General features: G+C 35.5%; 1 protein-coding gene and 1 long non-coding RNA gene across 4 annotated transcripts in view; one reads left to right on the top strand and one right to left on the bottom strand.

The window, feature by feature from the left end:
* Positions 1-26,920, bottom strand: part of LOC108133457 (rabankyrin-5) — a 67,997-nt gene that overhangs the window by 21,340 nt on the left and 19,737 nt on the right. The window contains exon 1 of one of the 3 annotated variants that reach the window (XM_070281014.1): positions 13,931-14,119. The exons of 1 other annotated variant lie outside the window; for it this stretch is intronic. Coding sequence is in view for 1 of the 2 variants with exons in the window: in XM_070281013.1 (XP_070137114.1) it covers positions 1,406-1,450 (45 nt within the window). In the remaining variant the exon portion in view is untranslated. Of the gene's footprint in view, positions 1-1,405; positions 1,466-13,930; positions 14,120-26,920 lie in introns of those variants that run through there. One more of the 3 variants, XM_070281013.1, reaches the window with a different exon arrangement.
* On the top strand, positions 993-8,634 carry LOC138926539 (uncharacterized). Its single transcript, XR_011443092.1, has 3 exons — positions 993-1,270; positions 6,762-6,896; positions 6,965-8,634. It is a non-coding gene; the product is annotated as an uncharacterized lncRNA (long non-coding RNA).

Here is a 26,920-nt window from a genome sequence, read left to right as displayed (position 1 = left end):
GAGTTTGGTATTCCAAAAAGAGTTGTATGTCGTAATCAAGGATTTACAAGCGTAGTTTAGACGCCTAAGAAAAGAAAATATTACAAAGTACACATTCACATATTTAAATATGTAAATCTTTTAATCATGAAATTGCACTTATATTTTTTCGTGTTGGATATTTTACTAATATCGTAAATAAACCACTTTTAGGCTTCCCAAATGGTTGTTTTTCAAAAATTACAAAAAAAAAAATGGGTGTAGAACCGTGGTCGGCACGTGGTGTTAGTAACGAATAGCAGAAAGTAGGCTGTGAGCATGACGTTTCACACATTTATACTGTGTGTGTGTGGCAGAGCTCGGGCAGAGAAATTTCCTATGCCCTCGGGATAGGGCCGTGCCGACCACTGGTGTATAAAGATTTTAACGGAAAACTGCGGGTCAGGTGCTGAAATCTCTAAGATCAAGTAGAGATATGAGGGGGAGGGCGGATCTGTCTGCGAAATCCAGTCCTGGTCAAGACGCCACAATATTAATTTTGGCGACAAAAAAAAGCAATATACGTATATAATTTATGAATAAAAAATAACTTAAAAAATACACGTGAGAGAATATTAAAAAATTTTTAAGAATATAATTTTTTATGTATTAGAAATATTTGCGTTAGGAAATATTATATTTTGTGTTTTTTTGCGATTTTTAGGATGTGTTTGGTTTGGGAACTAGTTCAATGGCGTGCATACATACATACAATGTATGTACATACATACATACATATATAAATTTCATTTTATCGCTATCGCGCATAGCTTAGCAACAAATATATATATACTACAACAGTAGTAAATATATACATCATCTGATCACCTGAGTATGCAAAAAACATATAAAACGACCTTAAACCCCCAACTAACCATTTGTGTAGTACATATGTATGTATGTACATAGATACATATTTAGTTCCAAGATCTGTGAATTGGAATGAAATATTCCAACGATAATGAATGTACATATGTAGCTTTCTATAGAGTGTATAAAAATATCAAAAATGTTAATTCCCTGCCTAAAATATTTTTTGTCCTACTAATTATATTGCATACATACATATGCAAAAAAATTAATTAGAAAGATAATCCAAAGATTATAAGGAAACATGCTACGGCATCGTTTTGGGTTGTACATGAATGTGAAAAATGTGAATTTTATTAAATGAGAAATAAATGGACAAATTTCCGTAAAAGTGTCATAAGTTTTTCTTGATAGGAGTTTCGACAATTAAATACTTATTTTGGTAAAACATAACACAATTTGCTTATTTGGGTCGTTGGAATCTCATATGTGAACGTCTCTAATCTACTGCATTGACATTTATGTATGTATAATATAACAATAGTGGAAAAAGTAAAACTAAAAATTTTTCTTGTACCTTAACTTTAACTTTACAACGACTCAATCTATCTAATCCATACATTACGAGTTTTTCTACTCTTGCATAGGGTATTATAGTTTTTGTCAAAAGTGTGCAACTCAGTGAAGGAGACCAATGAAAGGAGAACTAGTCTCTCAGTTTTAAAGCTATCGACTTGAAACCTTGCACACACCCTTCCTTTCTTCTTTGCACGCAGTATATAAGTCGGAACGGTCGGGATCGGCCGACTATATCCTATACAGGGCCGTAGCAGGGCCCCCGAAGGGAAGGGCCCCGCCCGGGGCAAAAGACTTCCGTATAGGGGGCCCCAAATTTACTTGTTGCCTCAGGGCCCCCGAGGCTCTAGCTACGGCCCTGATCCAATAGCTACCATATAACTGACCTATCGGAAATAACCAAACTTTCGTGTTTGTAGGGATTGAATAGTTTCTAATAGAAAGTTTCAACTTCTTACGGGTTCTAAAAAAAATCCCTCCATTTTACAACAGCTTATTATTATACTATGACAAATAATGCGGAGCTTCTTAAAAAAAATGTTCTGCGAAGAAGAAATGTATCGCTTCAGGTCGAACCTTTTGGCAGAAACAAAAACAAGAATGAATTTCTTGCAGGGTAAAGTTTTCGGCACTCCAATAACAAAATTCATTTGGATTGACACGATTGAGGAGATTAGGAAAAACTCGAAAAATTGTTATTGTAATTGCCCTTTGCTTATGCTGGGACGAATGAAGCTTAAGGCGTGAGCAGTCTCACACAACTCCGTATACATGAGCATTTGCAAAAACAAATATTTTCAACACTCCTTCTCACCGCGGTATATCTAATTCAAAAGATTATTTTTTAGTTTAACCCTAGTGAAGTAATACATTTTGTGTGCTTAACTTCACATAGAGCTTTAGTTAGCACATCTGAAATCATATTTTCGGTTGGAACATATACAATATCAATGACTTTCTTCTTATATAAATCAAGAAAAATATTTTTTAAAGCCTCAACCTGCTGCAAATGAATGGTATAAGACAGCTAATAAACCAATCAGTGAACGTACTGTTTGAAAGAAGCAGAAATCAAGACGTACCGATCAAAGGAAATACCGTACATATCCAAAGTAAACAAGGCGAAACAATTTTGAAGAAGCGTTCTTTGGACGGACGAAAGTTCTTTTCAATTTAATTCATCTAAAAAGGTTTTTGGTAAGACTTCCACGGGTACAACGACAAAAAATAGGCCCGTTTGCAAAAACAGTGAGTCATGGTGGTGGGTCGGTTATGTTCTAGGGGTGCATCTCATATAATGGGTTGGGTGACTTGGTGCCCGTTGAAGGCTCGATGAACCAGGGGCAATATTTGAGAGTGGTAAATGATAACTGTTTCCCTTATCGGTGAATCATTTATCCTGCAACAGGCCCGATGCCACATAAGCAGAATGATCACCAAATTTTTACAGGATGTCTCGACTGGCCACCACAAAGTCCAGACTTGAATGTTATTGAAAACGTGTGGTCTTCATAAAGCGGAAGCGAATTTCTTCTTTGCATAAAAGCAAAAAAGGTTACTTCCCTTTGGAACGATTTGTCCACGTATACCCTCAAAGTTTTAGTGGACTCAGTAATTAAAAAAAACGACTTCAAAAAGTTATTCAAACTAATAGGGGATTATATATTTTATTAATCCAAATTATATTTTTAATTTTTAATACTTTTCCAAATTTTTTTTATGTTACATTGTTTAATACCATTTGTCAAAATTCGCCAAAGGCTGAAAATCAATTTAATTCGTATATTTTTATATTTAAATGAAATATTTTTGTTTTATTATTTTTTAGTCTGTAGTACCGAGATATGAAATGAAAACAAAAATGTTTAAGTTCTATCAAACATGTAAAAATTATAAACAAAAATTCCTCATTTTACCACATGCTCCATGCTACTGAGTGCTATGATGCTCTGCTTTTTAGACTGCCACGAAAACGCTGCTCCACCCATAAAGAACGCCCAACCACTGAAGGATTTGCGGTCAGTACAGTCATCTGACCAGTCTGCATCCACAAAGCAGTGAACAGGCACACCAGTTCGAAAAAAGTGCAACTTTAAGCCCGAAGTTCCTTTTAGGTAACGAAGGACGCGTTTAGCGGCCACACAATGTCATGGCCAACTTTGCCTCGTAGTCATTGCTAGGTACAGCAGTGATCCAATAAGCGTTTGATACTGTTTCTGGTTGACTCGTGGACAGTCTTCCAAAATACATAGGTTCTGATAACCAACCTCCAAAAGCGTGGCATTCTGCTTACAGTCTGCCATGCCATAATCTTGTAACAGCCCGTCGATGTACTGCTTATGGCCAATTGCCACACTGCCCGTTTCTCTATTCCGCTCTATTTTCCATTTTGTCTCCCACTTTTCGTCGTTCTTCCTCTTCCAGCAACTTAATTTTTAGAGAACTCAAGAAAGGCAAAGAATCACGCGTCTCCATATCCATTGCAAAATTTTCGTACGAATCACATAGACTGGACAACAAAATTATTACAATCATTTCTTCTGGGACTAATTGATCGATCTCTTGTAATTTCTCGATGACGTCACAGAAATTACCCAAATTACTGTGACATTGTCTGACTCTGACATCTTCATATACAGCAACTATTTAAACAACTGTATTTTACGCGCTTGTCCCCTAGTCATGTGAACACTCGCCAGCTTTTTCCAAGCTTCCATCGATGACTTGCAGTGTTTAACATATGTAATTAATCTGAGACGGCTTAGACAACAAAATACTCGCGAGGGCCTTTTCATCCTTGTTATCAGAGTTTGCCTGCTCTGTAACCGTTCCACTTTCGGTATTAATTTCACGACTACATACTGAGTGTACCAGCAGACTTTTCATTTGCGCTGCCCACGAACTTTAATTAATCTTTTTTAAAACACCACCAAATCTCTAATAATCGTATAATCTTTTCGACTATTACGCAGTAGTTTTCTTGCTGGACTGGGCCCATAACCTATTCGGTTTGACGATTTATTAGAGACTACTAAAGATAATTCGTTACTCGTTACTTTAGGGCCCAGGGATGCCTAGCCCCATTGCTCTCGGTGCTCCTTTGTTGTTGGAATTGCTCTTTCATATGGGAAATGAAATTTCATATACGTGTGTTGCTTCCAGCATAGGCAAAGGGCAATTACAATAACAATTTTTCGTGTTTTCCCTATTCTCCTCAATCGTGGTAATCCGAATGCATTTTGTTGTTGGAGTCTGAAAACATTTCACTGCAAGAAATTCATTCTCTTTTTTGTTTCTGCCAAAATGGTTTTTTGTTTCTGCCTAAAGCAATACATTTATTCTTCGCAGAACATTTATTTTAAGTAAGAAGCTCCGCATTATTTTTCATAGTATAATAATAAGCCTTTGTGAAAAATATAGGGCTTATTTATAATTGCTATAATAAAATGTATTTTTTATTATAATGATATTTGTTTGAAACTCCTTGTGAATGTTACTATAATTTTATTTTTCAGTGCATCGAAATGAAAAAAAATGGTTTAAATGTATTGGTGATTTTTCGCCTGGTATTGGAGTTTGCTCTGCCGTATGCTGAGCTTGGGCACCCCTGCTTTAGGGTATAACACAAGAGGGCTAAGATATACCATACAGTGGTGCATATGCAAATATTTTCAACACATACAGGCAAAAATAAATACCTAAGAGTGATTTGATTTGCAATCATAATGTTTCATACGTTTATACTGTGTGTGCGGCAGAGTTCAAGCACATACAAATTTTGAACTTTTTAAAATTTTTTATAATAGTTTACGGCTGTATTAACTATTTTCTTGGAAAATTAGACTAAATAACCAAATTAATTCCACAAGTTTTCTTACTCTACATATTTTTTTGTATAAAATGTTTAGTACCTCCCGCGTAAAATTTTAACATTATTTTGTACTTTTTTTTTTACCAAAATATATATTCTCATTTATTTGCATTAAATTGTTTAGTTCTATAAAGACAAAGGGGTCAATTTATAATGATTTGATAAGAAAAGTGGAAGTGGTGAAATTAACTAAAGTTTTAAAGCTATCGTCTTGAAACTTTGCACACACCCTTCTTTTTTTTGCACGCAGTATATAAGTCGGAACGGCCGGGATCGGCCGACTATATCCTATAGCTGCCATATAACTGATTGATCGGAAATGGTATAACTTTGGTGTTTTTAGAGTTAGAGAGCTCAAATTTCACACAAGAGCTATTTTTGGCAACGAATTACGAAACGCCAAATTTTATAAGGATCGGCAGACTATATCTTATAGCTGCCATATAACTGAACGATCGGATATGACCCAACTTTCGTGTTTTTGAAGGTAGAAAGCTGGAATTTAGTACAGATTTTTAGTCAGATAAATCGACCTACCAAATTTTATAACGATCGGCTGACTATATCTTATAGCTGCCATATAACTGATTGATCGGAAATGGTATTTGGTAGGTATATCAACTTTAGTATTTTTGAAGATAGAAGCTTGGGATTTTTTTTTTAGATTTTTTATTTTAATTAATTGGTTTTATTATGATATAATCATAAGGATCGGTCAACTATATCCGATGTTTGCGATATATATACGGTTTTAACTGCAAGGGTATATCAACTTCGGCTCCGCCTGAAGTTAGCTTCCCATTCTTGTTTTTTTTTTGTCATTATTCATTCTAATAGTCACATAATCAAATGCCCCAAACCCCAAGATCAAAACAAACATTAATATGTTTTGCACTTGTACTTGCATTATATTATATTTTATGGAACTCAGTACTCTGCCATTTTCGTTGGCCAGCAGTACCTCTTCTTGGTGTACTTCACTTTCTTCTTCAATAATCTTAGTTTTTGAATTTTTGCTCTCTTCGCCGTCTTCGACGGCTATATCACTTTCAACAACATTATTTTAATCATCGCAGACATTTAACTCAGGCACTTGCCCCTCTATTAATTTTTTGTTAATCCTCATGTGCATATATGTAAGGCCGTTTGAATTTCGGACTTAGCTTGGTCTGTCTTTGTCTCTGTCTGTCTTTGTCAAAATCTCTGTCTTTGTGTTTTTCTACTTTTGCCTTATTTGTATCAAATCGTTCTTTATCATAAGCTGCACTGGCTAATACATTCGTTTGGCCGATCAATAACATTATCTATGTCACTAGGTGGGAGTAATGGAAACAGTAATGGTGGAAACAGCAGATTTATGGCTTTTATGCAACTCTCACTGTCTAATTAAAAAATAATGACTAAGATAGACATATTTGTTAAACCCGTCTAGCTGAAAAATAACCTACTCCTTCTGATCACTCTTGCCACTTAATTTTCCTGTTAGTGAATAGTGACTTTTGGTATTGGATGCAACTCAGCCTGTATTTCTTCCTGAAGTGGATTTTGACAATTTGCAAGTGATGCAGTTATCGACAAATTATTTTACGTATTTTGACATATTGTCGAACCAGTAGAAATCGTAAGTTTTATCCAATGTCTTCTCAAAACCTAAATGCATTATTGACCCATGAACTTGATTTATAACAGACCATCTGAAAGCTTGTGGCTCGTGGAATTCCTTTCCCGTCTCTATACTGAATATCGAGTTTGAATGACTGCAAATAAGTCCACCAACGCTGTGCTCTGGGAGTTAAATCTTGTTAATTAATTCGACGCCTTTAGTGAGTTGAAGTCAGTATAAACGACAAAGTTCCTGCCCAACAAATAATGTCGAAAATGTTTAATGGAGTTCACAACAGCAAAGGTTTCCAAATCGTACGAGTGATATCTCGATTCTGCCGGTGAAGTAGTTTTGCTATAGTATTCTATTACCTGGGGTTTGTTATTAATTTTATGTAATAAAATTGCTCCGTAGCCACTGCAACTTGCGTCTGTATGCAATTCGATTGAATAATTAGGGTAAAAAATAACAAGGACTGGTTTGTCTGTAAGAGTGGCAATGGCCATTTGCCGTATCTGTTCATGTTCTGATTTCCAAATAAATTGGTTTTTTTCTGCAGTTAAGAAATATTACGGTTTCATTAATTGTGAAAATCCCTAAATAAACTGTCGGAAATAGGATGCTAGCCCAATGAACTGTTTAAGTAAAGTGACTGTCTGCGGAGAAGGAAAAGCAGTCAACGCTACAACTTTCTGTGGGCTTAGAAGAATTTTACCCGCACTTATATTGTAACCCAAATATTGAACCGATGTTTTCAGGAAGGAACACTTTGTAAGATTGAATAGAAACCCCGCCAAAAATCGTTTTTTCTAAATAAATCATGATAAATCAAACACGGTTTTGTACTTTAAAATCACTGTCGCACTGTGTAATTCAATATATAAAAAGTCGACCTAACAAAGAACAAATTTTTTTTAATTTGTAAATATTTTATTCGATTAGTGTTTTCTATAAGTTGATTACTGTTGATTTATGAGTTGATTTATCAACACTGGTAATTTTAGACGGACTTTTAGCGCATTCAATTTTGCATTGTCGTCAACATGAATAGAATCGAATATCGTGTTGTCATAAGATTTCTGTTTTTAAAAGAGAACTCTAACGACGATATTAAAATGGAGTTAGACAAATTTTATAAGGATTCAGCTCCATTGTTTTCAACAATGAAATATTGGACTGCTGAATTTAAACGCGGGAGGAAAAGCGTTTTTGACGATAAACGCCCGGGTCGTCCCAGAGAGGTGACAACATCAGAAATTGTGGATAAAGTCGATGGAATGATATTGGATGATCGCCGAATCAAGCTGCGAGAGATTGCAAATGCTCTAAACATTTCTTGGGAACGCGTCTCCAGATTTAGCACCCTGTGTCTATTATTTATTTCCAAACTTAAAAAAATGACTTGGGGGTACGAAAATTCCAGTCAAATTAACAGGTAATCTGTGAAACAAACGCCTATTTTTAGGACCTGGACAAATCCTATTTAATGGAAAGTATTGGGAAACTGGAGGATTGGTGGTTCAAGTGCATTCGTCAAAAGGAGATTATGTTGAGAAATAAAAAAGCAAAATTAAAAAAAAAAACGTATTTTCTTTGTAATGCCGACTTTTTATCAGCCTACCCTCGTATTAATTATTCATCTAAAAGTACATATGTACATACATTTTTAATACATATGTATGTCCGCACGGAATTATCATCCTAATGCATAGCATCCTAATGCATCCTAATTAGCATCCTAATGCATAGAGTAGTTGCTCGCTGTACAATTTTTCCAGGTTCAAATCCTTGTTAAGCTAGGTACACACGATGCAATCAATTTGAAAGTTGAATAATTTGCAGCAAAAGTTTGTACAAATGTTTACACCTATGCAATTATTGCAAGAAAATTTCTTGCTTCAATCAATTTTTGTTGCTTGCAAGTGACGCTCATTTTCAAGTTCTGTTGTTTTGTGAAACATAGATTTATACAACCATCACTGTGTTTCATATAGGGGAAAACCATATTTTTAGGGATCCGGAAACATTTCAGGGAAAATTTGAGGAAAAATGTAAATATATTTTTTTTTTTGCATTTCGATGCAGAATGATGTAGAATCGATCTAGAAATCGTTTAAGGAACTCCGCTTGAGAATTCCATTACGAAAAATGGACAAAAAGTTAAAAAAATATTTAGTATGATATGAATCAAACATAGAGAGCCACAGATTCTCATATAATTCAATTAAAACAAGAAAGGAAAGCTAACTTCGGGCGGAGCCGAAATTGATATACCCTTGCAAGTATCGGAAAGGTAAACTTCGTACTACGATTTGTACGAAGTTTAAGATTTCTATCTTCAAAAACACGAAAGTTGGGTTATTTCCGATCGTTCAGTTATATGGCAGCTATGGGATATAGTCGGCCGATCCTTATGAAATTTGGCATGTCGTATTATTTTGCCAAAAGTAGCTCTCATGTCAAATTTGACAACTCTCTAACTTTAAAAACACTAAAGTTATACCATTTCCGATAAATCAGTTAAATGGCAGCTATAGGATATAGTCGGCCGATCCGAGCCGTTCCGGCTTATATACTGCGTGCAAAGGAAAGAAGGGTGTGTGCAAAGTTTCAAGACGATATCTTTAAAACTGAGAGACTAGTTCGCGTAGAAACATACAGACAGACGGACAGGAGGTGATCCTGATCAAGAATATATATACTTTATAGGGTCGGAGATGTCTCCTTCACTGCGTTGCACACTTTTGACCAAAATTATAATAACCTCTGCAAGGGTATAAACATCGAAGTTATGCCATTTCCGATCAATCAGTTATATGGCAGCTATAGGATATAGTCGGCCGATCCTAATGAAATTTGGTAGGTTGGATCAACTGACCAAAAATAGAATCTGTATTAAATTCCAGCTTTCTATCTTCAAAAACACGAATGTTGGGTCATTTCCGATCGTTCAGTTATATGGCAGCTATAGGATATAGTCGGCCGATCCTTATGAAATTTGGCATGTCGTATTATTTTGCCAAAAATAGCATGTCAAATTTGAACTTTCTAACTCTAAAAACACCAAAGTTATACCATTTCCATTCAATCAGTTATATGGCAGCTATAGGATATAGTCGGCCGATCCGGGCCGTTCCGACTGCGTGCAAAGGAAAGAAGGGTGTGTGCAAAGTTTCAAGACGATAGCTTTAAATCTGACAGACTAGTTCGCGTAGAAACAGACAGACGGATAGACAGATGGACAGACGGACATGCTCATATCAACTCAGGAGGTGATCCTGATCAAGAATATATATACTTTATAGGGTCGGAGATGTCTCCTTCACTGCGTTGCACACTTTTGACCAAAATTATAATACCCTCTGCAAGGGTATAATTATAATAAAAATAAAAAGTAAATATGTATTATAAAAATAATCAAAAAACTAAAATTCACTTTTTAAAAATGGATAAAATGGAACCCTGGACCTCAAGTATGGGGAGCGCGCGATTTCCACGTAGGCTACCCTCCAAGTTGATCTGACGATACTTAAAGTTGGTATTGAAGTAAAAGCGAGAATCCATAGCAAAATCCGAGCTGAAGAGCTAAGATAAAGGAAAATATTTCTGATCTCTTTGCTCTCACACTGCACAGTGGTTAATTCCATAGGCCAAAAATAAACAAACAAAAGTCCGAAATTGGTCACTTTGTGTCTTTAAAATATTCCCTTTTTTTTTTAGAACTATATTTTTATTTTTGTCCTTTCTCTTCCTTCGTTGTAAGAATAGTGAGAGAAGAGAGACAATGACAACACGTGATCGTTGGAGTGAACTTAGCTTGAAAATTAGATATTACAAAAAAATTTAATTTAAATATTAAATGGAGTCCAATTACCATAAAATAAAATAAAATGAAAGAATAAACCCATGTACTATAAAACCGGGTAATTTTTATGTCATTATGTGTTGTGTTTTTGTTCTAAAGTTAGTGTTTCATCAGTGACATGTCGACTGGCGAATTTTTGTGTATACATAGAATTAAAATAAAGAAAAAGTTGTGATACTAGTCTTTCCCAATGATGAAACTTTTTTATTAATTCTAATTAATTTATTCTTAGACTATGTTTTAAATTTGAGCTGCAACTTTTGGCCACTTTCCGACTTATTCCCTTTTTTGTGTTCGAGCAAATTTTGTGTTTTGTGTTTTTTCGTGCATATTTTGTGTTTTGTTCTGTTCGTCATATTCGTCCGTCAAAACCGGATATATATCGCAAACATCGGATTAAATTGGCCGATCCTTATGAGAATATCATAATTTGACCAATATATTACAATAAAAAATCTAAAATAAAGTAAAGTTCTATCTTCAAAACACCCAAAATACCCAATACCAATACCCATTTCCGATCATTCAGTTATATGACAGCTATAAGATATAGTCGGCCGATCCTTATGAAATTTGGTAGGTTGGATCAACTGACCAAAAATAGAATCTGTTCCAACTATCTATCTTAAAAAGCACAAAAGTTTGGTCATTTCCGATCAAACATTTATATGACAGCTATAGGATATAGTCGGCTGATGCTTATGAAATTTGGTAGGTCCTATTATTTTGTCAAATATAGCATTCGTACCAACTGAACTCTCTAACTGTAAAAAAAAACAAAGTTATAGCATTTTTGATCAATCAGTTATATGGCAGCTATATGATATAGTTGCCCGATCTGGCTGATTTTAACATATTATTTTAGAACAAAAATATAAATATTTTGTACCAAGCTTCCAGTCTCTACCTCAACTAGAAGTATTTTTGGCCGCTCTCTTCATAAAAGCCGGACAACTGTGCACTGGTTCGATTTCAAAATTTCAAAACTTTTCAAATTTTAATCGTTCCAAAGATATTACGTTCTAGAAAATAGAATTATCTCTTTCCCTCTCTCATCTGCCAGCCGTTTGTCGTGGAACCCGCTCTCAAATGTTTTCATTTTTACAGCGGGTTCCACGACAAACTGAGGCGATGTTAAGGTGATTTTAAAATTTTTTATTTGTCTTGATTGGATTATAAATTTTGGAAAACACTTTAAAATAATAAAAAATATAATATAAAAAGATTTAAAATAAAAAAAAATTTCTCAAACTTTACTTGTCGCGCTGTGAAACCCGCTCGTTCCAGCAGGTTCCAGCGTAGGAACCCACCATAAAAAATGTTTCTTTGTATGAGATGTACCATCTATGTACTTTATAATTTTTTAATTTTTTTTCTAAAATACTATTTGAACAAAATACTATTTGTTGTACTACCACATCGGCGCATTGAAAACAGAAACGAGAAATTGAAATTTGGAAGCCAAAACATTATTACGCCATCGTACAAACATACATACAAAGGCTCACATTTTTGTTTAGGGATACATGTAAAGAGTTCTAAAAATAAAATCGTATGCATGTGCGTTCCCCCCTCACCAACAAGCTCGACGAAAAAAGTTGACCGTTTTGGGCCCTGATGTCCCGTCTATGTATTTATTTATTATTAACAATGATCTGTTATTTCTATATTATTATAACTAAGAGTAAGGATAAATTAAGTTAAAAGATATTCCATAATTTTGGATTTAATTACATCTAGGGATAGTTCAGGGGACAATAAATGGGACAATGAGTTATAATTTTTACAAATAACGCGGAATGGATCGTGTTCCGCAAAATTAGACCTAGAAATCGGTAACCCAAGGGGTCGGAAGGATCTAGTTACTCTATTAGGCACAGAAAACATTAATTTTTCAAGAAGTACTTGTGAGTCAACCTGTCCAAGCACATGAAGTAGCATAACCCCAGCACAAGTACGGCGCTCTTTTAAAGGAGGTAGGTTTAGTAGTTTTAACCGGCAATTATACGACGGGAGGAAAGTGGCAGTATTCCAGTTTAAGCTTTTGGATAGATTTAATCCTCCTTTGGTGAACAAAGTATAGCGGACTCCAAACGCTAGAACAGTATTCCAAGATAGGACGAACCAACGATACGTATAGAGTTTTAGTTGTGAAAGGATCATCAAATTCTTTAGACCAACGTTTGATAAAAGCTGGCACACCTCTGGCCTTATTAACTGTTAGTGATATGTGTTCGTTGAAGGACAACTTATTGTCAAAAATGACTCCAAGATCGTTAATTAGGGAAACACGATCTACGACGTTATTCCCAAGAGAGTACGAAACGATGTGAGGCACACTGCGATTGAACGTCATAACCTTACACTTAGAGCAGTTAAGCAAAAGGAGATTGTTTGAGCACCACAAGAAGACTTCGTTAAAGTCTAGTTGCAGGTGCCTATGAAGGAAATGGTCTGAGAAAGAAAGACATAACTTGACATATATCTTATAGCTGGCCCATCGTTCAGTTGATCGGAAATGGTATTTGTTAAAAACATCAACTTTGAGAAAGAAAGACATAACTTGACATCATCAGCATACATAAATGTAGTAGCAAAGTTTACAACACTAGGTAAATCGTTGACAAAAAGAACAAACAGAAGAGGTCCTAAGTGACTACCTTGTGGGACACCAGATGAAACGTTTATAATCTGTGATGAACTGTTTTTAAACAAAACACGCTGCGTGCGGTTCGATAGATAAGAGGTCAACCACTGTACTATATGTGGAGAAAACCCCATAAGACACAGCTTATGAAGGAGGAGATGGTGGTTCACAGAGTCAAACGCTTTACTAAAGTCAGTGTATACCACATCAGTTTGCATGCGGCTCAAAAATCCTCTGTGGATAAACGAAGTGAATTCAAGAATGTTAGTTGTGGTAGAGCGATGCTTGACAAAACCATGCTGTGAAGTGGAAATAATGCTTTTACAAAAATGTTGCAGTTGGAAAGTAACCAGTTTCTCAAGCAGTTTGGGAATCGCAGATAGCTTAGCAATCCCCCGGTAGTTCTCAATAAGTGCTTTAGAGCCTTTCTTATGAAGCGGAATAATAAAAGATTCATTCCATCTCTTGGGAAGACATGCCAGCTCCAAGGATAGGTTGAATAAGATAGTGAGAGGATAGCAAAGGATATCAGAACAGTACCTTAGAACACAGCTAGGAACATTGTCAGGACCAGCAAAGAATGATATATCTATTGTTGAAAGAGCTCCGAACAGATCCTGAATTCGAAATTTTGAAAAGTAAATATCGTTTATATGTGGTAATTTATAAGGATAAGAAGAATTGTGGTTATATGAATCGGACGAATAGGTGGTTTGAAAAAATGACGCAAGGAGATTAGCAATACCTTGCTCAGAAGAATGTGAAATATTTTTATATGATAGGAAAGGAGGAAAAAGATTTGATTTACGTTTCATATTGACAAAAGAGTAGAAGGAGCTTGGATCATTTCGAAAGTTTACCTTACAATTCCTGATATACTGCTTATAGAGTTGATCGTTGAGAATAATAAACTGGTTGCGAACATAAAGAAAGTTTGACTGGTGGCACATCGATCCTGACTTAAGAAACTTTTTGTAAGCTCTGGATTTCCTGTTCTTAAGACGAGAAAGGTGTTTATTATACCAAGGTGGTTTTGTAGACAATGATACTGGGACTTCCGGAACAAATTTGTTCAAGGCATTATGAATTATTTGGTAAAACGAATCCGTAGCTGCTTCAATTGTGTTTATAGATGAAAGAAAATTCCAATCGATTTCAGCTAAATGATTCCGAAGGGCCATAAAATCAGTCTTTCTAAAGCATTTGAAACGAGGTTTAGCATTAAAGCAAGCATCATTGTGAGGCACATCAATTAACACCGATGCTAATAGTGTAGGGTGGTGAAAGTCTTCAGGAAGCGATAGCGGATGACACATTAGAAAAAATAAGGTCCAGAAATCTGCCATGAGTGTTATGAATTGAATTAATTTGGAGCGAGCAAGATCGGTTAAGCCATCGATAAAGTCGTTATGACAACTGGAAAGCAAGGAATTGTCTACCTCAGACGGGATCCAGGAAATGATGGGAAGGTTGAAATCTCCCATGATTAGGATTAAATCACGGTCCTTGGCCAACGAAGAAACAGACCTAATGGCATCATGATGGTGAATGTACACAATATCTTCAGCCATGGGAGGAATGTAGGAACAGGTCAGGAAAATATGAGACGAGCCAGTTAAAATTTTCACCGCAATGAACTCAATTCCGAACTCGTTCGTGAAAGGAATAATTTCAGAAGGGTACTCATTAGTAACAGCAATGAGGATCCACCTGCAAAAGTTGGACGATCCAATCGAAACACTATGAATTTGGAAACAAGAATTTCATAATCAGAGACAGAGGAGTTAAGCCAAGATTCAGTAAGCACGATAGCATCAAAATCAAAAGAAGCACTCTTTGTAAAAAACTGGCTCAGCTTACCCAGAATACTTCTAACGTTTTGATAGCAGCAGGAAAATACTATGTTATTCAGTTTTTTCAAGCAGTTTCTGCAGGGATAGGATTCTGAGCGTCTTTTGCTAGGAATTCATGAACGATACTGTGCTCAGGCCAAGCTACAGGGTCAAGTGCTTTTTCAAGGTAAGAATCAGGTAGAACTATTTTAAAAGAAGTAATAGAACGCTTATGCTTAAAGTTAAACTTAAAAACAGCTATTTCATTAGGAGCTACCTTAAGATGGTTTAACAGGTGACTCCTGACATCATCAACAGTAGCATCCGGCATAAGCCGAGAGACAAAAATGGCCTTACGAGGAGCAACCGCCCTCAGCGTAAGTCCAGAAGATCTAACTTCAGGCGCCACACCAACCAGAGGCCTTGGAGACATCACAGCTAGAGCAGAGGGTAGGTTGTCCAACGATGGGGATTGTCCAACGATGTCCAACGATGGAGGCTCCAAGATGAGAGGTGGCTCGAGATTTGTACTTGGTACGCTGATCGCTTCTTGCAAGGGATAAATATTAGAGTGCCCTGAAGGAAGGCTCATCAAGTCCCTTGGAACTGGTGTTGAAAATTCATCGACTTGTACAGCATGGGATGTAGGGGTATTCAGTAATTTAGCAGTCAGCAGGTTGTTGTTCGGAATTTTTCGTCTGGGGGATTCGCTTAACAACTTTGGCCCAAGGAATTGAGTTTCAAGAGAGAGGAATTGCTCATTAAGGGCGGAGAATTGCTTGCGGACATCTAGGAAACCATTTCTCGTCTGTTTCATAAAAGTCCGCATAAAAGTCCGACCATGTCAGGCCAATTTTCTTGTTGATAAGGTCACTTATCCGTCCATTGTGTCCTCCTCCAGCACATTTAATATGTGAGCAGTTATTGCAGAGCCAACAAGACAGGTATGAGTCACCCGTGATGGTTCCACCAAATTCACATTTTTTTGCTGTGCAAGTAAGACTCATTTTTGACTTCTTTTTTGACGGAATGCAGACCACTGTAATAGCATGTAAAGAATTTAGGCTCTCTGAAGCACTCTGTAGCCGAGAGTGGACGATCAGATCGGATGTAAGAGATGACGTTACAAAAGAGATGTGCAACGAAGGTTCGGCGTCGTGACGAACAACAAACTCCACAGTAACTATGATGTAACGTGTTACGTCCGGAGAGTACAGCTCGGAGAGACTTATGTTGGAGAATATAGTTAAAGCGCAACAGAGATAACTTTAACCGATTAAATGTATAAATTGGAAATAAATAGTTCAATGAACTTATTAAGTCGAATTTATTTTTAGGGGTTAATTGTTATATTTCAACTTGTCGCAGAAGGAGAAAGCTTGAGTTCAAGTTTGAAAATAATTGCAAACTGGCAAGAGATGTACTTTATAATCTTTGATATAACCAACTTTCGTGTTTTTGAAGATAGAAAGTTGGAACTTCAGAACGATCGGACCTACATATATCTTATAGCTGGCCCATCGTTCAGTTGATCGGATATGGTATTTGTTAAAAACATCAACTTTGGTATTTATAACGATAAAAGTTTGGGACTTTTTATACACTTGCAGAGGGTATTATAATTTTGTCCAAAAGTGTGCAACGCAGTGAAGGAGACATCTCCGACCCTATAAAGTATATAATTCTTGATCAGGATCACTTCCTGAGTTGATATGAGCATGTCCGTCTGTCTTTCTGTCTATTTCTACGCGAACTAGTCTCTCAGTTTTAAAGCTATCGACTTGAAACTTTGCACACACCCTTCCTTTCTTCTTTGCACGCAGTATATAAGTCGGAACGACCGGAATCGGCCGACTATATCCATATAACTGATTGATCGTAAATGGTATAACTTCGGTGTTTTTAGAGTTAGAGAGTTTAAATTTTACAAATAATACGACATGCCAAATTTCATAAGAATCGGTCTACTATATCCTATAGCTGCCATATAACTTAACGATCGGAAATGACCCAACTTTCGTGTTTTTGAAGATAGAAAGCTGGAACTTGGTACAGATTATATTTTATGTCAGTTAATCCGACCTACCAAGTTTCATAACGATCAGTCGACTATATCTAATAGCTTCCATATAACTGAGCGATCGGAAATGGTTTTTGGTAGAAATATTAACTTTGGTATTTTTGAAGAAAGAACTTTAGGACTTTTTTTAGATTTTGTTTTATAATAAATTGGATTATATTATCATATTTTCATAAAGATCGGCCAACTATATCCGATGTTTGCGATATATATCCGGTTTTAACTGCAAGGGTATATCAACTTCGGCTCCGTCCGAAGTTAGCTTTCCTTTCTTGTTTTAATTATACCCTTGCAGACGGTATTATAATTTTGTTCAAAAGTGTGCAACGCAGTGAAGGAGACATCTCCGACCCTATAAAGTATATATATTCTTGATCAGGATCACCTCCTGAGTTGATATAAGCATGTCCGTCTGTCCGTCCATCTGTCTGTCTGTTTCTACGCGAACTAGTCTCTCAGTTTTAAAGCTATCGACTTAAACTTTGCACACACCCTTCTTTCCTTTGCACGCAGTATGTAAGTCGGAACGACTGGGATCGGCTGACTACATCCTATAGCTGCCATATAATTGATTGATTGGAAATCGTATAACTTTTGTGTTTTTAGAGTTAGAGAGTTAAAATTTGACATGAGAGCTATTTTTGGTATTTGTACCAAAACTATAGCCAACTGTATCCTATGTTTGCGATATATATCTGGTTTTATCTGCAAGGGTATATCAACTTCGGTTCCGCCCGAAGTTAGCTTTCTTTTCTTGTTTTTTGTGTGTTTCAAACATAATATGACGTAACGACCCTGAAAAGGTAGCGACATGAATTTCAGTACTAAAATTTTTGTAAATAATAAACTATACCCTTCTTTTAATTATTCTTAAAATTTATTTAATAAGTAAACTAATTTTTACTTAAAAACTAATACAAAAAAAAACTAAACTAATTATTTTACTAAAAAATTTTAAACTAAAAACTTACAAAATATAAGCTTTACTACTTTTTAATAGTAAACTTTAAATTAGAGCTTAATTTGTACTCATGTTCTGGCTAAAATTAATTCCTATCAGACCTTTTGATTGACCTATTTTTATACCCTTGCAGAGGGTATTATAATGTTGTCCAAAAGTGTGCATCGCAGTAAAGGAGACATCTCCGACCCTATAAAGTATATATATTCTTGATCAGGATCACCTCCTGAGTTGATATGACTATATCGGCTGACTATATCTTATAGCTGCCATATAACTGAACGATCGGAAATGGTTTTTTGTAGAAATACCAACTTTGGTATTTCTGAAGATAGAAGTTTGGGATTTTTTTTTTAGATTTTATAGTATAATAAATTGGGTTATATTATCATATTCTCATAAGGATCGGCCAACTATATCCGATGTTTGCGATATATATCCGGTTTGAACTGCAAGGGTATATCAACTTTGGCTCCGCCCGAAGTTAGCTTTCCTTTCTTGTTACAAATTAATATGATTTCATTACAGGACGTAATTGGATGTTTAACATATAATAATGGACGGCAGGGTCAAAAATAAATATGGTTTTTGTTTGATACTCATTTTTTTAGGTTTGTATAATTTATTTTTATATTATGCTTATTTTATTTTGATTAAATGAACAAAATTATCTTTTTCTAGTATTAGCAGTATTTGCAATGTATGATTAAAAGTTTGACTTGTGATTCACATTAAAAGTTAAAAGGGAAGTTCTTCGAATACAAATTGTCATAAAGTCTGTTATATATACTGTAACATACATATATAGATCATACCATGGCATGATCATGGTATATAGTCATAGTTAAAATATTATTTTAGTTTTAAAAAAGAAATAGAACTAAAAGTACAAATTGAGCTAAAAAATTTCAAAGGTGCCATAGAATCTCGAAAGGTTTCTATAAGTAACTTTTAAACTTTTTCATTATAACTTTGAGGAGGGTATTATAATATGTACTTGATTACTATAATACGAGACATCTCCAAACTAGACTCTCAGTATTAGAGCTAACGATGTTATAATACAAAGTTACCCTTTTGTTGAACACCTATAATAAAATTATCCTAGACCAGTGGGGGCATAACGAACACATGTTTAAATTTGAGTGTATGCGTTGCAAAGAAAAACAACGAGAGCAAAGCATTCACTGAGCAGTGGATATATTTTTTTTTTTAAGTTTTGGCTGTCAAATTTGGCAAAATAGGAGCAAATGATACAGCCGAATTTCCTACCCTATGCACGCGTGCTATGGAAAATGAGAGTTTCCCCCTACTTTGCTTGCGAGTTTGCCTTTTTATACCCTTGCAAAGGGTATTATAATTTTGTCCAAAAGTGTGCAACGCAGTAGACATCCGGGTTTGGACGACTACATCCCATAGCTGCCATATAAATGATTGATGTGAAATGGTATAACTTTGGTGCTTTTAGAGTTAGAGAGTTCAACATAAGAGTTTTACATAAGAGCTATTTTTGGCAAAATTATACGACATGCCAAATTTCATAAGGATTGGCCGACTATATCCTATAGATGCCATGTAACTCAACAATCGGAAATGACCCAACTTTCGTATTTTTGAAGACAGAAAGTTGAAACTTGCACAGATTCCGAAGGATCGTAAGGATTGGCCTTCGGAGATAGAAGCTTGAGACTTTTTTTTTGTTTTGTATTGGAATAAACTGGTTAATTTTGATATTCTCATAAGGATTGGCCAACTACATCTAATTTTTGCGATATACCATATATCCGCTTTTAAATGCAAGGGTATATCAACATCGGCTCCACCCGAAATTAGCTTTCTTTTCTTGTTTTTCGTTAATTCAAAAGTTGGAATGGGCACGAAAATAGTTTATTTTATTTTCAAGACAACTTTTCTAGCAACAGTTTTTGAAGAATTTTCATTTATTTAAAAACTGTTCTACTGTTCTAGAACTACGCTTCTAGTGGGAACATTTCGATTTTAAAGTATGGGCTGCCAAATGAAGCAAAATATAAGCAAATGAGAGAGCTTCTAAAAATTTCGAAAACGAATTTTCATTTATTTAAAAACTGTTCTACTGTTCTAGAACTACGCTTCTAGTGGGAACATTTCGATTTTAAAGTATGGGCTGCCAAATGAAGCAAAATATAAGCAAATGAGAGAGCTTCTAAAAAAAATTTTAGAGTGCTCATACTGTCAGTGGGCCGGCAGCCCTGCGGCAGAATTTCTGACCCTATGCACGCGTGCTATGGGAAATTAGAGTTTGACCACCACTGGTGGTATAAACATATCAAGGGTGCCACTAAAAACACTGGTGATTGGATGAAATACAAAACGTCAAACCTTAGCTAGACAAAAACGTTTGTGGTGTGAGTTATAAAATCTGCCCCATGTTCTATTAAATTAATTATTTCTTTTATTTATCAGTCCCTTGCAGAAGGTATTATTATTTTGATCAAAAGTGTGCAACGCCCTGAAGGAGACATCTTCGACTCTATAAACTCTAAAAATGTTCGCTCACTTTGGCTTCGAAAAAAAAGTGCTATACATAGAAAATAACTTTTTTTTCTAAAAAGAAGTAAATTTTATTGGCTTTAATGGTATGTCATTTCTTAGTCCCTAGCTCGTAAACTTTAGATAATATAGAAAATATAAAAAAAAATAGTCGGATTTTCAGTCAGAAAAAGTATGCGTACAAACCTTAAAATATAGAAAAAAATTCTAAAATCGCGTCACCTGGTATGGCGGAAAAAGTTTTAAGCCCTAGATATCCCGAACCTTGCCCCAACCGTAAAACACGGTGGTGGTGGTACAATAGTTCAGCTATATTATCTAAAGTTTAAGAGCTAGGAACTAAGAAGTTACATACCATTAAAGCCAATAAAATGTACTACTTTTAAAAAAAAAATGAAAAAAAAAATTTCTATGTATACTATTAGCACTTTTTTTTCGAACCAAAGTGAGCGAACTGTTTGTACGCATAGTTTTTTTGGAAAGTGTATATGTATATTATTGATCCGTTTATCTGTCTCTACGCGAACTTGAAGCTTTACAAATGAGATACTTGTTCGCATACAAGCAAACGTACTTGCTTATATAAACTCAGAAGAGAAATTGACTTTTTAGTTACTTTAAATTACTTTTGACCAAAATTATAATACTTTCTTCCGGGGTACATAGTTATACCCCTGAACAAAGTATTTAAATTGCATTTTTGGGTAGATGGGCAATTATGTATTTAATATAATATATTCCCTATTTCAGGAAAATACTGTTATGTTGAAGCATTACTATGTTACAAATGCTCTGTAGCTGTAGAAAAATATGTCCTCGACAATGAAACCATTATCACTCCACTATGCTCAAGATTTAAAGATTCAACTGAATATATGGTGCAATGTCCATATTCAACGATGTGCGTCAAGACAATATTCATCTTACATCTGCAAAGTGGAAAGACACAAGAAACCATCACCAGAGGATGTGCCCAGCAAAAAAATACCACTCAGGTGAAATGTTTTTTAAAAAATCCAACGTATTAGAAACTATAAATTTGTAATATAAATGTATCTGTAGATTTTTAGTAACAAAAAATGGAAACAAGAGCATGCAGTTCAGGAGGCATATAGCGAGAAATGCAATGAATTAAAAACGGATCCTTTAGCTGTTTCTACAAAAATACATTGCTATTGCCGTGGAAATCTTTGTAATTCTGCAAGTTCATACATATTTGACCATAATATATTATTATTTTTTTTTGTTTATTTATATTATCTATTATGTCTATAACTTAAGAAAAAAAATAAAATGTTTTACACAAGGCAACGAAAACTTTAAATAAAAAAAGTAAACACAAATAATTTATCGTAGATCAATTTTGAATTTTTCGTCAGTGTTTGGTCAATATCAATATTGTAATTATCACCTACTCATTTCTTCCACCCACACTAAACTAATTTAAAGTTTATAGGTATGGATTCTCAAAAAAATATTGGTTGCATACTTTTGCGCATGGAAAACAAAACCAATTCAGTAGGGAAAAAGAAAAAAAGCCTATAACTTCTATAATTGTGCGATTGAGCCAAATTTTTATGAATAGACTTGGCCCTCGCTTAACATGGACTCTTTTAGCACGAACTCGGTCTTACTCGGATACAAATTTGCTGCCATCCCCCTTTTAACACGCTAAAAACCTCGTTCTTACACGATTAAACGATCGGAAATGACTGATTTTTATACTCTTGCAGAGGGTATTATAATTTTGGTCAAAAGTGTGCAACGCAGTGAAGGAGACATCTCCGACCCTATAAAGTATATATATTCTTGATCAGGATCACCTCCTGAGTTGATATGAGCATGTCCGTCTGTCCGTCTGTCTGTCCGTCTGTCTGTTTCTACGCGAACTAGTCTCTCAGTTTTAAAGCTATCGACTTGAAACTTTGCACACACCCTTCTTTCCTTTGCACGCAGTATATAAGTCGGAACGGCCCGGATCGGCCGACTATATCCTATAGCTGCCATATAACTGATTGATCGGAAATGGTATAACTTTGGTGTTTTTAGAGTTAGAGAGTTCAAATTTGACAAGAGAGCTATTTTTGGCAAACCATTACGACATGCCAAATTTCATAAGGATGGGCCGACTATATCTTATAGCTGCCATATAACTGAACGATCGGAAATGACCCAACTTTCGTGTTTTTGAAGATAGAAAGCTGAAACTTAATACAGATTATATTTTTGGCCAGATGATCCAACCTACCAAATTTCATTAGGATCGGCCGACTATATCCTATAGCTGCCATATAACTGAACGATCGGAAATGACCCAACTTTTGTGTTTTTGAAGATAGAAGTTTGGGACATTTTTAGGTTTGGTTTTTGTATTATAATAAATTGGGTAACATTATCATATTCTCATAAGGATCGGCCAACTATATCCGATGTTTGCGATATATATCCGGTTTTAACTGCAAGGGTATATAAACTTCGGGTCCGCCCGAAGTTAGCTTTCCTTTCTTGTTTTTTATAAAAAGCCCCAAAAAAACGGAAACATGTTAAAAAAAAAAAAAACTGGCTTAAACTGTAAATAAGCAAATGCATTTCAAATTTAATATGGATAGAAACATATTATCTCCTTACTTTTTTACAATTTTAAGTTTTAATAAAGTTTAACCTGTCAATTAATTATATGAAGAAACTTTTTTAATTTAATACCAACTTTTAATTTTAAAATTATGAATGTTATGCATACATCAAAGGCATATGCATAATAACTTTTGGTTAATTTTGAACGAATTTATGAAATTTTATTAAAAACAGACCAATTGAATAAAAAACAAATTTTTTTCCTGCCAATTTAGAATTTTTTCGATCGTAACCCCTTATTTTGTACTGAATCCATTTTTCGCCTAACACGAGGATTTCTAGGAACTTAACCCCCGCGTTAAGCGAGGGCCAAGTGTATTAGACATTGACAGTGGCGGAATTTTTCGTTGATATTTATGCCATCTAGGAGCGTGTTTGAGCGTTTTTATGCAAAACACAGGGTATACAAGGGTATAATACCCTTGCAAAGGGTATTATAATTTTGTCCAAAAGTGTGCAACGCATTGAAGAAGACCTCTCCGACCCTATAAAGTATATATATTCTTGATCAGGATCACCTCCTGAGTTGATATGAGCATGTCCGTCTGTCCGTCTGTCTGTCTGTCTGTCTGTTTCTACGCGAACTAGTCTCTCAGTTTTAAAGCTATCGACTTGAAACTTTGCACACACCCTTCTTTCCTTTGCACGCAGTATATAAGTCGGAACGGCCCGGATCGGCCGACTATATCCTATAGCTGCCATATAACTGATTGATCGGAAATGGTATAACTTTGGTGTTTTTAGAGTTAGAGAGTTCAAATTTGACAAGAGAGCTATTTTTGGCAAACCATTACGACATGCCAAATTTCATAAGGATGGGCCGACTATATCTTATAGCTGCCATATAACTGAACGATCGGAAATGACCCAACTTTCGTGTTTTTGAAGATAGAAAGCTGAAACTTAATACAGATTATATTTTTGGCCAGATGATCCAACCTACCAAATTTCATTAGGATCGGCCGACTATATCCTATAGCTGCCATATAACTGAACGATCGGAAATGACCCAACTTTCGTGTTTTTGAAGATAGAAAGCTGGAATTTGGTACAGATTATATTTTTGGTCAGTTAATCCGACCTACGAAATTTCATAAGGATCGGCCGACTATATCCTATAGCTGCCATATAACTGAACGATCGGAAATGGTATTTGGTAGAAATATCAACTTTCGTATTTTTGAAGATAGAAGCTTGGGACTTTTTTTATACCCTTGCAGAGGGTATTATAATTTTGGTCAAAAGTGTGCAACGCAGTGAAGGAGACATCTCCGACCCTATAAAGTATATATATTCTTGATCAGGATCACCTCCTGAGTTGATATGAGCATGTTCGTCTGTCCGTCTGTCTGTCTGTCTGTTTCTACGCGAACTAGTCTCTCAGTTTTAAAGCTATCGACTTGAAACTTTGCACACACCCTTCTTTCCTTTCCACACAGTATATAAGTCGAAACGGCCGGGATCGGCCGACTATATCCTATAGCTGCCATATAACTGATTGATCGGAAATGGTATAACTTTGGTGTTTTTAGAGTTAGAGAGCTCAAATTTCACACAAGAGCTATTTTTGGCAACACATTACGAAATGCCAAATTTTATAAGGATCGGCAGACTATATCTTATAGCTGCCATATAACTAAACGATCGGATATGACCCAACTTTCGTGTTTTTGAAGATAGAAAGCTGGAATTTAGTACAGATTTTTAGTCAGATAATCCGACCTACCAAATTTTATAACGATCGGCTGACTATATCTTATAGCTGCCATATAACTGATTGATCGGAAATGGTATTTGGTAGGTATATCAACTTTCGTATTTTTTAAGATAGGAGCTTGGGACTTTTTTTTTAATTTTTTATTGTAGTGTATTGGTTTTATTATTATGTAATCATAAGAATCGGCCAACTATATCCGATGTTTGCGATATATATCCGGCTTTAACTGCAAGGTTTTGCTTTCTTGTTTAATTATTTCTTTGCTTCTTTCAAAACACATTGTGTAAACATGCCGAAGTCCACAAGTGGTTAGTATAATAGTATAACTAACGCTCACAATATGAAGATGAAATTGTTTTCCTATTTCACCCGCCTTGATCCAGAATCAGAACCAGAAACTAAGAAAAGAAAAAACAGGTAAGAAAAATTGCAATAAAAAATTATAAATTATAAGTACATCGGAAAAGCTACTATTTGTGCATAATGTAATTGTCGGGTCAGGCGGCAGCCGCTAAATTAGTTATAGTTTATTTATTAAGCTAAAGTATGGATAAATCGCCTTAGTTGGTCGCAAGACGACTCTTTCTCGGCCGCTCGACTTCAACGGGCCCATTTTAAGAAAGCTTTAGCTTCGCGATCACACTCTCCGCTGTCGAGAGCTTCAGTTTCGCGTATGTCTAGTCGAGTCGCACTCTCTGTCCATATGATTAGTCACTGCTTAGCACCATAAACTGGATGATCACAATGGTTGATCCCAGTTTTATCTACCTGTAGTATAAATAAAATATAACGTCAAATAATTAAATTCTGCTTTTCATTTCCCGGCATTGAAAACTCTCAATGACCAATCAGTAATTACATAATTTATAATTTCCAAAAAACTGAAGATTATCATTAGTTTTTAGCTAACCATATTTTTTTGACACAGATTGATAATGCAGAGAAGCTTAACCTCGAAGAAAATCCACCGAAGACTGGAGGAAAATCGACTTCCGAAGATACTTCAGTTCAAAACAAAACAAGAATTGCTTCCATTCAAAAACGACATCGCTCTAGCCACGTCTAATGCTTCACAAATACAAGAAACGCGAGTGAAATCCTGAACATTATCGACGACTCGTGGGTGCCACCAGCTAACTTTTCGTTCCCGACATCAACTGCCAAAAATTTATCTTTTCAAAGAAAATGGCTTCTGCGAAAGAAAATGGCGCATATTGTAAGTGCTGCATAGCCTTTGGCGTGAAAACCGGTGGAATACGTCCCGTATGAGGAAACTCATCAACAAGCCGTTCAACACTCGGAAGCACGCGAAAGAATCTTTTCGGAACCACGAAAAACTTGACTACCATAAAAAACCCATTATTGCTTTTGAATTTTACGCGATATTCAGCTTGGCAAAACTAAATCTATTGATGAACAACTCGATCAGCAGAAATAATAAACTAAAGAAGAAAATTACGAACGACTGAAACCCATAGTTAGTGCAATAGTTTTGTGTGGACGTCAAGGAATTGCACTTCGTGGCCATAGAGACGATGGATGTTTGTATAATGAAGAGGAATCTGACGCGGATGATAAAACTGATGGAAAATATTTGAACGAAGGAAACTTTCGTGCAGTTCTACGGTATCGAGCTGAAGGTGACGAAACACTCAAGCAAAATCTTTTGTCAACTCCGAAAAATTGAACATATATCTGCGAAACCATTCACAATGAAACTTTCGCAACTTGTCATGAATTGATAAGAAAAAAAAATCGTTGATCAAATAAATCA

The sequence above is a fragment of the Drosophila bipectinata genome, chromosome 3R (genome assembly GCF_030179905.1).
Source record: "Drosophila bipectinata strain 14024-0381.07 chromosome 3R, DbipHiC1v2, whole genome shotgun sequence".
Lineage (NCBI taxonomy): Eukaryota > Metazoa > Arthropoda > Insecta > Diptera > Drosophilidae > Drosophila > Drosophila bipectinata.
This window is presented reverse-complemented; position numbering and strand designations above follow the sequence as displayed.